The sequence below is a fragment of the Coregonus clupeaformis genome, chromosome 23 (assembly GCF_020615455.1).
Source record: "Coregonus clupeaformis isolate EN_2021a chromosome 23, ASM2061545v1, whole genome shotgun sequence".
NCBI lineage: Eukaryota > Metazoa > Chordata > Actinopteri > Salmoniformes > Salmonidae > Coregonus > Coregonus clupeaformis.
This window is the reverse complement of record NC_059214.1, coordinates 26,690,469-26,702,558: the sequence shown is the minus strand read 5'-3', so window position 1 is coordinate 26,702,558 and position 12,090 is coordinate 26,690,469. Positions and strand designations below refer to the sequence as shown.

The 12,090-nt window shown below is 42.5% G+C and overlaps 1 protein-coding gene across 1 annotated transcript; it reads left to right on the top strand.

Annotated features, from left to right (window-relative positions):
- Window positions 1-2,806: 2,806 nt before the first annotated feature.
- On the top strand, window positions 2,807-11,782 carry LOC121536694 (ras-related protein M-Ras-like). The gene is made up of 6 exons (XM_041844137.2): window positions 2,807-2,969; window positions 8,113-8,330; window positions 8,593-8,746; window positions 9,090-9,189; window positions 9,887-9,966; window positions 10,533-11,782. Exons 2-6 carry the CDS (start codon window positions 8,135-8,137, stop codon window positions 10,630-10,632), a joined length of 630 nt encoding a protein of 209 aa, XP_041700071.1. The 5' UTR covers window positions 2,807-2,969; window positions 8,113-8,134; the 3' UTR covers window positions 10,633-11,782.
- Window positions 11,783-12,090: the final 308 nt, after the last annotated feature.

Here is a 12,090-nt window from a genome sequence, read left to right as displayed (position 1 = left end):
TCATGCCCATTAGCCACTGTAATGAGTCATGAAAAAGGCAGCAACAGCATCTATTGCATGACTTATTTATGAAGGCAATCCTGATATCAAGCAGCACATCACCCCTCCCCCGTCAGATTATTTACAATCACATCGCTCCTATCTGCACCCCACCATTAATAACCACTTCATGGTACAAATCTCTCTCTCTCTGTGTGTGTGTGTGTGTGTGTGTGTGTGTGTTTTACAGTTGAGCCCTAAGAAGATGAAGCTCCAGGGACTTTTGAGATATAAATAAATAAAATATATTTTCAGTGATTTCTCTTTGATGACCAGCTCATGTTAGCCTACTCTGAGAAAAGCGTGTTTGTAAACATGACAATATCTGACCATATCTATTGTGATATTGGTGTATGTTTTTGTTGTAAGAAAATGACTACTGCAATTTCGACAGCTCTAAAATTGAAGATCAACTAACATCATATATTCACACCAAATATAGTATGTGTTACAGTGTGAAAAGTGGCAGGAACATAATATGATCTCCAATCAGCATTCTCAAGGTTTAGGGTGTTTATGTTCCACATCTTGGTCGCCTCTGGCTTTGTTTGTTTTTCATGAAGTGGACACAATATAAAACAATCCAGGGGGTGGAATTGTAATTGCTCAGCCTAGGCACTTGAATTTGGTACACAGAGGAACACAAGGGTGGCTGTCCTCACAGCAGGACAGACCCATATCTAGCTAGCCTCTCTCTCTTTTTCTCTCAAGGAGAGAAAAACAAAAATATAAACATGTAACATATAAAATATAAACAAGTGGTCCCATGTTTCATGAGCTGAAATAAAATATCCCCAAAATTTTCCATACGCAGAAAAAGCTTATTTCTTTCAAATTTGCTGACTGCAGGTATGTCCACCAGAGTTGTTGCCAGAGAATGTAATGTTCATTTCTCTACCATAAGCTGCCTCCAATGTCATTTTAGAGAATTTGGCAGTGCGTCCAACCTGCCTCACTACCGCAGACCACGTGTAACCATGCCAGCCCAGGACCTCCACCATGCCAGCCCAGGACCTCCACATCCGGCTTCTTCACCTGCTAGATCATCTGAGACCAGCCACCCGGACAGCTGATGAAACTGAGGAGTATTTCTGTCTGTGGGGAAAACATTTTTCTGATTGGCTGCTCCCCTGCCTAGTCATGTGAAATCCATAGATTGGCGCCTAATTTATTTATTTCAATTGACTGATTTCCTTATATGAACTCTAACTCGGTAAAATCGTTGAAATTGTTGCATGTTGCGTTTATATTTTTGTTCAGTATAGATGTTGTTTAGGGGACGTATGTAGAGAAAAATATCATGATAAATTGTATCTGTCCTAGCTTACTGCCCCCTCACACAAACACACACACGCATATGCATACGCGCACACACACACACACACACACACACACACACACACACACACACACACACACACACACACACATACACACGCACTCTTGATTAATCTGATCCTATCACCTGATCTCTATTCTAGCTGCAACCCATGAAGGAGATCAGACTGTTTTTGTCAAGCAGGCTATTTAGACTCCTTCCAATGGCAAGAAGTAAGCCTAAAAGCCATTGCTTCAGCCTCATATGCCTTTTAATGTCACCCGAAATTGTCAACATATGACATCCCTTGGCCCTTTCCCCTGACTCCACATAATGTTGACATCAGTGCATTACTACAGCACACCAAACCACAACTTCTCCACACTCAGTGATGCATTTTTTTGCCTTTTAAATAGGAAGTATACATGTACCTTTATTTTTTGTTTCATGATCAGTGTAATCTGAATATAACATATGATTCACTTTAGAAATGTAAAGTGATGCATTATGAGAGAAATTTTGTTTAGCAATAGGCTATAATTAATGAATGTATTGATGGGTGCACCATATAAAGAGAATGAATTAGGCTACCGATTGTAATTGCCACTAATCAAGTTTCATGGTCAATAAAATAATTACAAAAGCTATATTGATGTTCATTCGAAATGTCCTACTCAGAGATGCCACCTTAGAATTTAGACCAGGGATGGGCAACTTTGATGGGGGTGGGGGCCATAAAAAAATCTGAACTCATCATGAGCAGCAGCAGTGGCTCGCCAGTCTGCGTATCCACATCCATATATACCGTAGCCTTTTGGGGGCCCTAAGAGAAATGTGTTGGGCGGCCCAACCCCACCTTGCGAGTAAAACATTTTAACGGCCCACCTCTTGACAGTGGAGAGAACCATTTTTTTGTTTTAAATTTAATTTCCTGCAATTCTACACATTTTGCCATGTAGCGTAGAGAAAATGTTGCAGTTTTACAACAAGTGTTCTGCAATTCTACACATTTTGCCATGGGGCGGAGAGAAGATTTTGTAATTTTATAACTAATTTCATACAATTACTCATTTTGCTATGGGCAGAGAGAAAAATGTTGGGCCTACAAAAAGGGGTCCGCAGGCCGCCAGTTTCCCATTCCTGATTTAGACAAAAGTGCCTCTTTAAACCAGTCTGGTCCTTAAACCAGTCTGGGGGGGCGTCGACAAAATGGAACAGTCCACTTTCTCAAAAAAGGGGCATTGCAAAAAACAAATCAGCTGATTTTTACATTTTGTAGAAAAAGTATATTCTTGTGAAGGCTTAAATGATTTTACATGTACACTACATTTTTATATCAGTCATGACATGATGAAGAAGGAAAACCTGATTATTAAACATTTTTAACCAACTAGTGTCCACCCGTATGAGGCCGTTCTATTTTTAGTATCAGCTGTTGCAATATAAAGATTTACTACATAGCGGGTCGCATCGCGGTTATGAGAGGCGCATTCCGGTCATAAAGGTAAAATGATGGCGATAATTTGAGGTAACGGACAGAGAGAGGGATGAGGAATATTTGTGCGTGAAGTGGTTGCTGTAGCGTTCTTTCACGACAACGGATCTCATCTTGGTAAGTTATTGCTGAAATTGTCGTCGTTCGTATTAGGCTGCCTCTACATCGCAGCTACTGTAGGAAACTTAAACATTCTTGGTAAATCTTCATATCAAGTTTTGTACTGTGCTTTGGTAAATATTTATCTAATTGACTTGGGTTTTTGCAATATAAACTGTAGACTTCATTTCTTACAACATTGTAACATCGTGGGGCCTCTGTTTGATTCAAGAAATGGACGCCAATATTCCATTTGCGGAAATTGCTTGATGCAGCAAACTTCTCTAAAAGATTTGACATTCAAGAAGCAACAAAAACCCTTTATCCAAGGGCGGTAACTCTACAGTGGTTCCTGTACATCACACTGATTTAGTTAAAAACGAGAATAATCTTGTGAAGTTTTGTTAGGAAGTAAACCGTAGGCTAGTAGTGTGTCATCTACTTTCCATTAGAATTATCATAATTTGCAGTGGATGAAATTAAACATCACAAGAACAAACTCGATTGATACATTTAGCGACTTTGTTACAATGTTTATACTTAACACTGTAGCCTTTTCAACTAGGCATGTATGAATAGGTACATTATAATCATTACAGAATTTCTATTGAAGGATTCTTCAGGCACCACATCATAGGATGAGGTCACCCACCATTATGCAGCCTTCAATATAGTCCCTTTTAGAATCCAATAGAGTGGAAGGAAGACTTAAACTCTCGTCTCTAACATATAGGCTCAACATTTCCAAACAGTCCCATTACAAGTCAGAATGTCGAATAAACCTCATTTGGACTTGCTTTACCTGTTGTGTGTTGATTTTTTCCCCCTTATGTTGGAGGTAATCTGAGAGAAATTATCCACAGGGAAGTGTTATTAGCCTGACTTTCAGTATGCTGGTCTGTATATGGTTCCGTCAGTTTGCAAATTATGGTTAAGTGCCTTGTTTAAGGGCACATCAACAGATTTGTCACCTTGAGGGCTCGTGTGTTCAAAGCAGCTACCTTTCGGTTACTGGCCCAGTGCTCTAACCGTTATCTTTGACTATTGTTTACATATTGTGCATCACATGCAGTGCGTCAGGAGATTGAAAATACAAAGCAGAAATACAAGCCAGAGCTATATATAATATTTTCACCTTTATTTAACCAGGTAAGCCAGTTGAGAACAAGTTCTCACTTACAACTGCGACCTGGCCAAGATAAAGCAAAGCATATACAGACTGGTGCCCCAAAAAGTCTGGTTAATAATACTTTCCTGTGGACATTTTCTCCACTTCATACCTTCAAAAGGACCAACAGCAGGGACAACCGGTAAAGTACGTTTACATATCATTTTATACAACGGGTGCGTCTAATCCTGAATGCTGATTGGGTAAAACCGCATTCCAGCTGGTGTCTATTCCACAAGTTACCACAAGCTAAATCTATGACGTTAAAATGCCTATTTACACTGTTCCATCTGACTGCGCAATCCACTGTCTCATCAACCCAGTCAGCCACTTTATAAACTTGATCTCCACTATAAAAAGCATCTAGACATTATCTCACATTTCTTTTAGACTGACATTTAGTTTTCAACAGTGGATATTTGTATAAACCTTGCTGTCTGTCTCTCCGACATTTGCAACATTGTTTCAATATTCAAATTCGATCTGCTGCTGTCCCATAGTATTGAACGAGTCGGGACAGAAAGGCAGGCAGCGTTTCTCAGCCAGTCGAAATCATGAATCAGCTGGCATCATTTTTATGGGTGTATATACCAAAAAATTTCAATTGAAAAACGAAACGCAGCTAATTTGCAGTCGTTTTAAGTGATTGTGTTACTGTAGCTGTGTTGTTGGCTAGCTCTTCTGAACAACAGTGTCCTGACGAGTGAGCACATTCTCTATGGCAGGCGAAATTAGCTCATTGTTATGGATGTATCCAAATAAATGTCACTAGAAAACAGCTTAAACAAATGCAAATGCAGCTACTTTGCTGTTATTCTGTCGGAACTTTTTGACGTGACTGTAAGTTAGCCGTAGTTGGCTAGATAGCAAGCAAGGGATAAGAACGTTGCCAGCCAGTATGGCAATGGAACATTTAGAACGAACGACTGGGTCGCATCCATAGATACAGAACAAAAAGAACGAACGACTGGGTCGCGTCTCTAGCAACCCTAGATTTGTGTCAGGACTATATCTTGTGGAAGGATGAAGAACGTTTTTTATCAAAATATGTCAATCATTATTTGAATATGTTGGTAACCCCTTGTATAAAAGTGATAATGCCCTCGAAGCCGGTGTTTGTTGGATATATTGGCACGGTTTGTTGGCCCTTGACTTCGTATCGGGCCTAACAACACCGTGCCAATATATCCAACAAACACCAGCTTCTCGGACATTATAACTTAATTAATTATTAAACATTCTGGCATGTAGAGGTTCTTGCCTCTTTTTTTATGGCGACTTCTTTCAGACTGAATATCCATGGGGTAACCAAGGTAACAGTCTGATGTATAAGGCAACATTCAATAGAGCTACACATATTAATCTGCCTATTAATAGCCCAGTGAAATCACCGGATAATGCTGCAACAAAAGTGGCAAGGTGGTGAAGCTTTTTCACTTGTTATTCAATCAAAGAAGTTGAAATGGCACTGAAGGTACTGCATGTTTAATTTAAACTTGATCAAAGCAGCTTGAACTCTTGTTTTGTTTTAGAGAAGCATGTTGATTGAGCAGTGTCAACCAAGTGACTCTCACAAGGTGTTACTGTATGAAATGCAACATAAAGTCCACTGACAGCAGCCTGGTGAGGTAGGCCTACGTTGATTCACCGAAGAGGTATCTTATCTCAAGTCACATTACCTACTCTTTACCAAGTTATGTACAGTCAGTCAGTCTTTTAGTAGCAAAATATGTAATGCATGAGTTCAGATCAGATTAAATAATGAGTTGACACATGTGGTCTAGAGTTCTGAGCACACAGCTGTCCAGTTCAGAGTACACAGATGTCCATTATGTGTTGTGTATACTGCAGTTGATATGAAAGAAGCAGGGTAGTTGCCCAGAGGTGCTGTTGTGGTATGATTGAAGAGCATAATGCTCCACACTGCCACTGAGTCATCACAGATGAAGACCCAGAATCTAGTGATCTCATTTGTACCCAGAATCTTGTGACCTCGTGTACAGTCGACAGAAATTTAGTTGGCACCCTTGCTGGCCATTTACCGATGATGATGATGACACGCCCTTTACTGGACATCTAGGATAAGCTTTCCTGTCTATAGGGCATCAGTCAGCACTCCCTTAGTCGTTGTTCAGCAGTCAGCACCCAGGTGAGAATCCTAGATGAGTGAGACAGATCTGAGCTGGACCTGAGTGGTAAGAAATGGTATGTATTGGGTGATCAGCGGTACTTCAAATCAAATTTTATTTGTCACATGCGCCGAATACAACAGGTGTAGACCTTACTGTGAAACGCTTACTTACAAGCCCTTAACCAACAATGCAGTATTAAGAAAATATTGGGGGGGGGGGGTCAATGCAAATAGTCCGGGTGGCCATTTAATTAATTGTTCAGCAGTCTTATGGCTTGGGGGTAGAAGCTGTTAAGGAGCCTTTTGGACCTAGACTTGCCGCTCCGGTACCGCTTGCCGTGCGGTAGCAGAGAGAACTGTCTATGACTTCGGTGATTGGAGTCTTTGACCATTTTTTGGGCCTTCCTCTGACTGATGAAGTAATCCAGTATGTTTTGGGTGTGCAGGTTGTTCCCTCTAGCTAGCTGTTCCCTTGTGAGGGAGGCAGGGAGATCCTACAGTATATCCTTCTCCAGGGGTCTGACTGGGCCGCTCCAGGAAGGAAGTGTCTTTCCTTCCCTCTATTGTGTGGAGCAGGAAGGTGGCAGGGCTGCCGTCACCAGCTGACAGCTGTTTCCTGCGGCCCACTGCAATGGTGCCATGTCCTCTACCCACTGCCTGGGCTGAGCCTGGGCTGTGTTCTCTGTATGCATGCACAGCCTGTCCTCTACCCATAGCCTGGGCTGTGTTCTCTGTATGCATGCACAGCCTGTCCTCTACCCATAGCCTGTCCTCTACCCATAGCCTGTCCTCTATGCAGCTTAAGGTCAGGCAGGTTCAAAGAGATTTAATCATATTCCCTCACGCTATCCTGCTGTTGGAGAAAGTTCTAACTCCTTTAATGGTTGGGGATGACCACCATCCCAGTGTCTGTGTTGTTTCCTCAAGCTTGTTGTCCTCAGTTGGCTTTTCCTTGTTTATCAACCACTCTTAGTGGCTTGACCTGTCTTGTGAAAGCTGTTGCCTTTTGCCAATACAGCATTGGGTTCATGAAATAATAGTAACGCACACAAGACAACAGAGCACTTATGTGCTGTAATGTGTCCATGTTTTTGAAGGACCAGGTTCTTACTAAATCGCAGTAGAAAAACAACAATTTTAAATAGTGTGAGATGGAAAACGTTGTCAAGCAACAGAAAATAAAACCAATATGGTCAGTGAATCTGAATCTGGAGTTTTTGTGGGAAGCTTGTGAAGTTGCACCACCACAGCTGCTATAGAGGCTATTCTTTCAGAGAAGTCAAGGACGGTTTTATTTTTTCCCGAAAGCCATAATTACAAAGCACAGTAATCAATATGTCTAGACCGTGTTTCCCCTGCTCATAATGGTGCTGGGAGAGTGGTTGGTGCTGCATGCTATTCTGGCAGTCTCATAAAAAGAACAATACAGAATAGCCTACATAATGGGAGGGAGAGCCTCGCCGTTACACTGCTGACTGGCTGGCTGTGCAAGGCACTTCCTCATACAGACAGCCAATCAGTGACCAGGGTTTTTTCTCACTGAGGCATCTCCAGCTCCGTCATATACAGTAAACTAATCTCTATCTAAGGCTCTGGTGCTCCAGGTGTTTGGTTTATTACAGTATTATTACACATGTTGCGTGCACATTGTATACATCTATTTCCTATCCTTTACTACAGCATTTTCGGCAAGCCCTTCTAGCTGATATTGACTGAGGTGTCGATAGCTAGCTGATGTTCTCTCTCTGAGGGGCTGGTGTGTGATGCATGGTTCTGTGTACTCTGGTGTCCCTGGCTATGAATTAGCAGCAGCAGTCTCACACTCTTCATCTCTCCCTCCCTCCTGTCCTGCTGTGTTCCAGGTATAGCCAGCTGCCTGTTGCCATGGCAACCAGCAGTGCGGTGCCTAGCGACAACCTCCTCACGTACAAGCTGGTGGTGGTGGGGGATGGAGGAGTGGGGAAGAGCGCTCTCACCATCCAGTTCTTCCAGAAGATCTTTGTGTCCGACTATGACCCCACCATCGAGGACTCCTACCTGAAACACACAGAGATAGATGGACAGTGGGCCATCCTGGACGGTAGGGAGACATTTTCTCCTCTGTCTCTCTGGGTTAGGGGTGCTGGTGTCCTTTATCAATTCTGTTCAGGATGTTAATGAAACATACTGTTGTGGCACAGTATTCCCATATAGTTTCACAGATTTAGACTTATACTATATGTGCATTTGTTTGCAATTGATAGCTTGTTGCTTTTCCAATAATTTCATATGAAAACAAGCAAGAAGAGGATTCCCAGTAGCATCTTGTAACAATGGTACCTGTATGTTTTGTTATTGCACAGTGCTGGATACAGCAGGCCAAGAGGAGTTCAGTGCTATGAGGGAGCAGTACATGAGGACGGGGGACGGCTTCCTCATCGTGTTCTCTGTGACAGACAAGGCCAGCTTTGAACATGTGGACCGCTTCCACCAGCTCATCCTCAGGGTCAAAGACAGGTGAGGGCCAGCTTTTGATATGATGCGTGCCTTATGGGCCAGACACTTACACAGGACTGCTGCTACTGTACCGAGTGCCTCCGACTGGGTTGTCTGCCGCAATCTTTTGTGTGTTCCCTCCAACACTCTCACTGGTAAAGGGTTAATCTACACAGCAGATAGTCATGCTGCTCTATTTTGTATCTCTTGTTCACAACAAATGAAAACAAACAAGTCCTTCCCCAGACAATGTTTCCATTCCAGTCAGGTTGTCAGCTGTGTAGTGGTGTAACTGTACACATGTTATGTTGAAATGAGATGCATCTGTTCCTCAGTCCTTCTCCTTCCTTCTGCTCTCCTTCAGGGAGGCCTTCCCCATGGTGCTGGTGGCCAATAAGGTGGATTTGGTTCACCTCCGCAAAATCACCAGCGACCAGGGGCAGGAAATGGCTGCCAAACACAATGTGAGTACAGTGTCAGCTCAGACAGGGAGTGGGCAGCTTGATGTCTAAATCCTTCATTTTTAATGTCTTGTTTGATGCAGTACAGTGTCCAAATTGATGAATGTACTTTTAATGGGGAAAAAACTCAGAACCCTAGTTATACCCTTGTTTTGAATGGATAATTTTGGCCAATCATCTTTTATAGTCAGGTCAAATGGTTAGGAAAAAGTCAGGGCTGTAGTTGAACCTGTAGAAGGCCTTTCCCCACTGCTGTTGTCAGTGGCTGGGGTTGTTCTATGGGCTGTGTGTTCTGGGCTGCTATTCCTGGGAGAGAGGTTGTTGGGTGCAGGGCAGGCTGGGATGCTGACTCTGCGTTAGCTACAGGGTGTAATGTAGGCCTCTGGGAGACCGTGCACTGAGTCTCTGTGGTGGGGAAAAACACAAATATAGCCAAGCTTGGCCTTTACTGTTTTAGAACACGTTATGTCAGAGGACACCACCAAGTGTGAGAGTGCATCAAATTATGTGTTTGCAGATCTATGCTTACATTTGTTTTTACTTGCAAAACTCACATCCCTTATTATGGGGCTCTGTGCTGGAAAAACATAATTAGTATTTGTTGTGTATACCTTGTGGCACTAGCGAAATTAGAGACTATTCGATTTTTTGCTTGTCATCTTTCCTGACAATGTTTGATCAATGTGTTTTTTCTTCACAGATCACATACATTGAGACAAGTGCCAAGGATCCCCCTATGAATGTGGACAAGGCGTTCCATGAACTAGTCAGGGTTATAAGGTAGGCCAAACTTCTAGATATATAATTACTGACTTGAAGGCTATGTTTAAGAATGATGAATTAAGAATTGTATAGGCTTGATCATAATATTGGATTCAATTCATGCTTGAATAAGAGAGAACCACCATTTTGGTTTCCCTTTGCAAACACACTATATACTGTATATGGCATGAATGCCAGCAAAAGTCTGTTAAAGGGTTGGGGAAAAAACAGTAGCTATTTCCTGAATTAACAGACGTTTAATTTCAGAGGAATCCAGTATGTGTTGGTGTTCGGTGTGGTCATATCCTGCTGGAGGGCCCACTCAACTGTTTGTCAGGGATTTAGAGAGTTCTACATAAAGACTTAGAGGCCCTCTAGTCTTGCTGCTTGGGTAGCTTGGCTATCTGATTTTAATCCTCACCCTCCCTCTCTTTCTTCTCTTGTCCTTTCCTTCTCTTGTCTACTCCTTCCTTTACATACCCTCATTTCCTACTCATTTTCTTATTTTTTTCTACACCTTCTTTCTCCTCCATCCTTTCTCTCTCTTTCGCTCTGACGTTTCTCTCTCTCTTCCTTCTGTGCAGGCAGCAGATCCCAGAGAGGAGCCTGAAGAAGAAGAAGAAGATGAAGTGGCGAGGGGAACGATCTACGGGTTCTCACAAAGTCCACTGTGTCATCTTGTGATGGTGTCACCCCTCTCGCCGCTGCGTAACAATGTTGTTAGAGAGAACTGCAGACTGGCAGTGACCAACAACTGGAGGAGAAAAGGGGAATTGGGGGAGATAAGAAACTGACTGTTACAGTGTCGAAGAAAAAACTCTCACTTGATGGGGTCAACTCCAAGGCAGGCATCATTGCCCACCCCCTTCCCCTGATTGGTCAGAAAAAAGCACTCCAGGAGGAGCTCCTTATGGACTGACTGATTTACAGACAGTGCAGTGATGATGCTCTCCATGGAAGTGGAGGTGGACATCAAGGTATTCTCCTGGGTGGGGAGATGTGACGTTAGATGTTGTTAGGGACCCATGATCTGAGTGTTTGTGTTGTGGTTGTAAGTTCTCCATGGTGTTGAATGTTAAATTCTGAGACGATAAAGAGGATGATTATGAAGTATATTCGAGCTGCACTAGCCACAGGCGTAAGAGGATGTGGCTTTGGCTCTGGGGTCCTGAAGAGAAGTGGGAGGATGTGGCTGTTAGTACTTTTTATTTTATTTTTCTGGTGGGGAGTATGGCTTGTAGGTTGAGGGGACCAGTTACTCCAATCAACAAGATGTTAGATTTCTCTGTCTAATAGGGAGTATTTAATAACCTATGAAATGGCTTATACTGTTAAAGCACTAAACAAAAAAACATTTGGGCTTGTTCGTCTGGGGTATATTCATTACGGCAATTCTGTTGCAAACTCCAAAAGGAAAACTTTTGCACGAAAACTAGAGTGTCTATTGGACAAATTCAGGTAGGTCCCTCCCTGTTTCGTTCCGTTTGTTCAGTTTGCTTCTGTTTTGGTTCTTAAATGATTTCCATTGAAAGATGTAATGAATACACCTCTGGTTAGAAATTTGCTCTTGAATGAAGGAAGTACCTTTGCACTTTGAATAGATTTTGACTTTCATATCTGCATGTTGAAGAAAAATGTCAAATTATGAAAGGGAAGGCATAATAGAAATTGACTGAATGTGAAAAACTGAGCTTATCATAATTATGTCAATACTATGTAGCCCATTTGCCTGTCTCATGTCTGTTGCACAGAACAGTTTATACCAGTGGAGGCTGCTGAGGGGAGGACCGCTCATAATAATGTCTGGAACGGCGCAAATTGAATGGCATCAAACACATGGAAAACATGTATTTGATACCATTCCGCTCCAGCCATTACCACAAGCCCGTTCTCCCCAATTAAGGTGCCACCAACCTCCTGTGTTCTATGCTCTCAGCCCTGGGTCGTGTTCAGTAGGGCACACCGTAGCAAAACAGTTTGCAATGGAAAACAAAAATGGACGTTTCTTATTGGAGTCCAAGTAATCCCTCCACGTTTTAGTCCATTTTCATCCGTTTGTTGCCTAATGAACATGATCCTGGAGTGACCCTGCTGTACTTCACCCAGAGGTACAATGTAAGTTCCACTTCCCAGGGTATGAAG

What these genes read in the sequence shown, in the direction of transcription:
- LOC121536694 (XM_041844137.2), top strand. Translation starts at nt 8,135, where the DNA reads ATGGCAACCAGCAGTGCGGTGCCTAGCGACAACCTCCTCACGTACAAG. An exon ending in ACAGTGGGCCATCCTGGACG is followed by an intron (nt 8,331 to 8,592) that starts GTAGGGAGACAT and finishes GTTATTGCACAG; the next exon opens with TGCTGGATACAGCAGGCCAA. An exon ending in GAACTAGTCAGGGTTATAAG is followed by an intron (nt 9,967 to 10,532) that starts GTAGGCCAAACT and finishes CCTTCTGTGCAG; the next exon opens with GCAGCAGATCCCAGAGAGGA.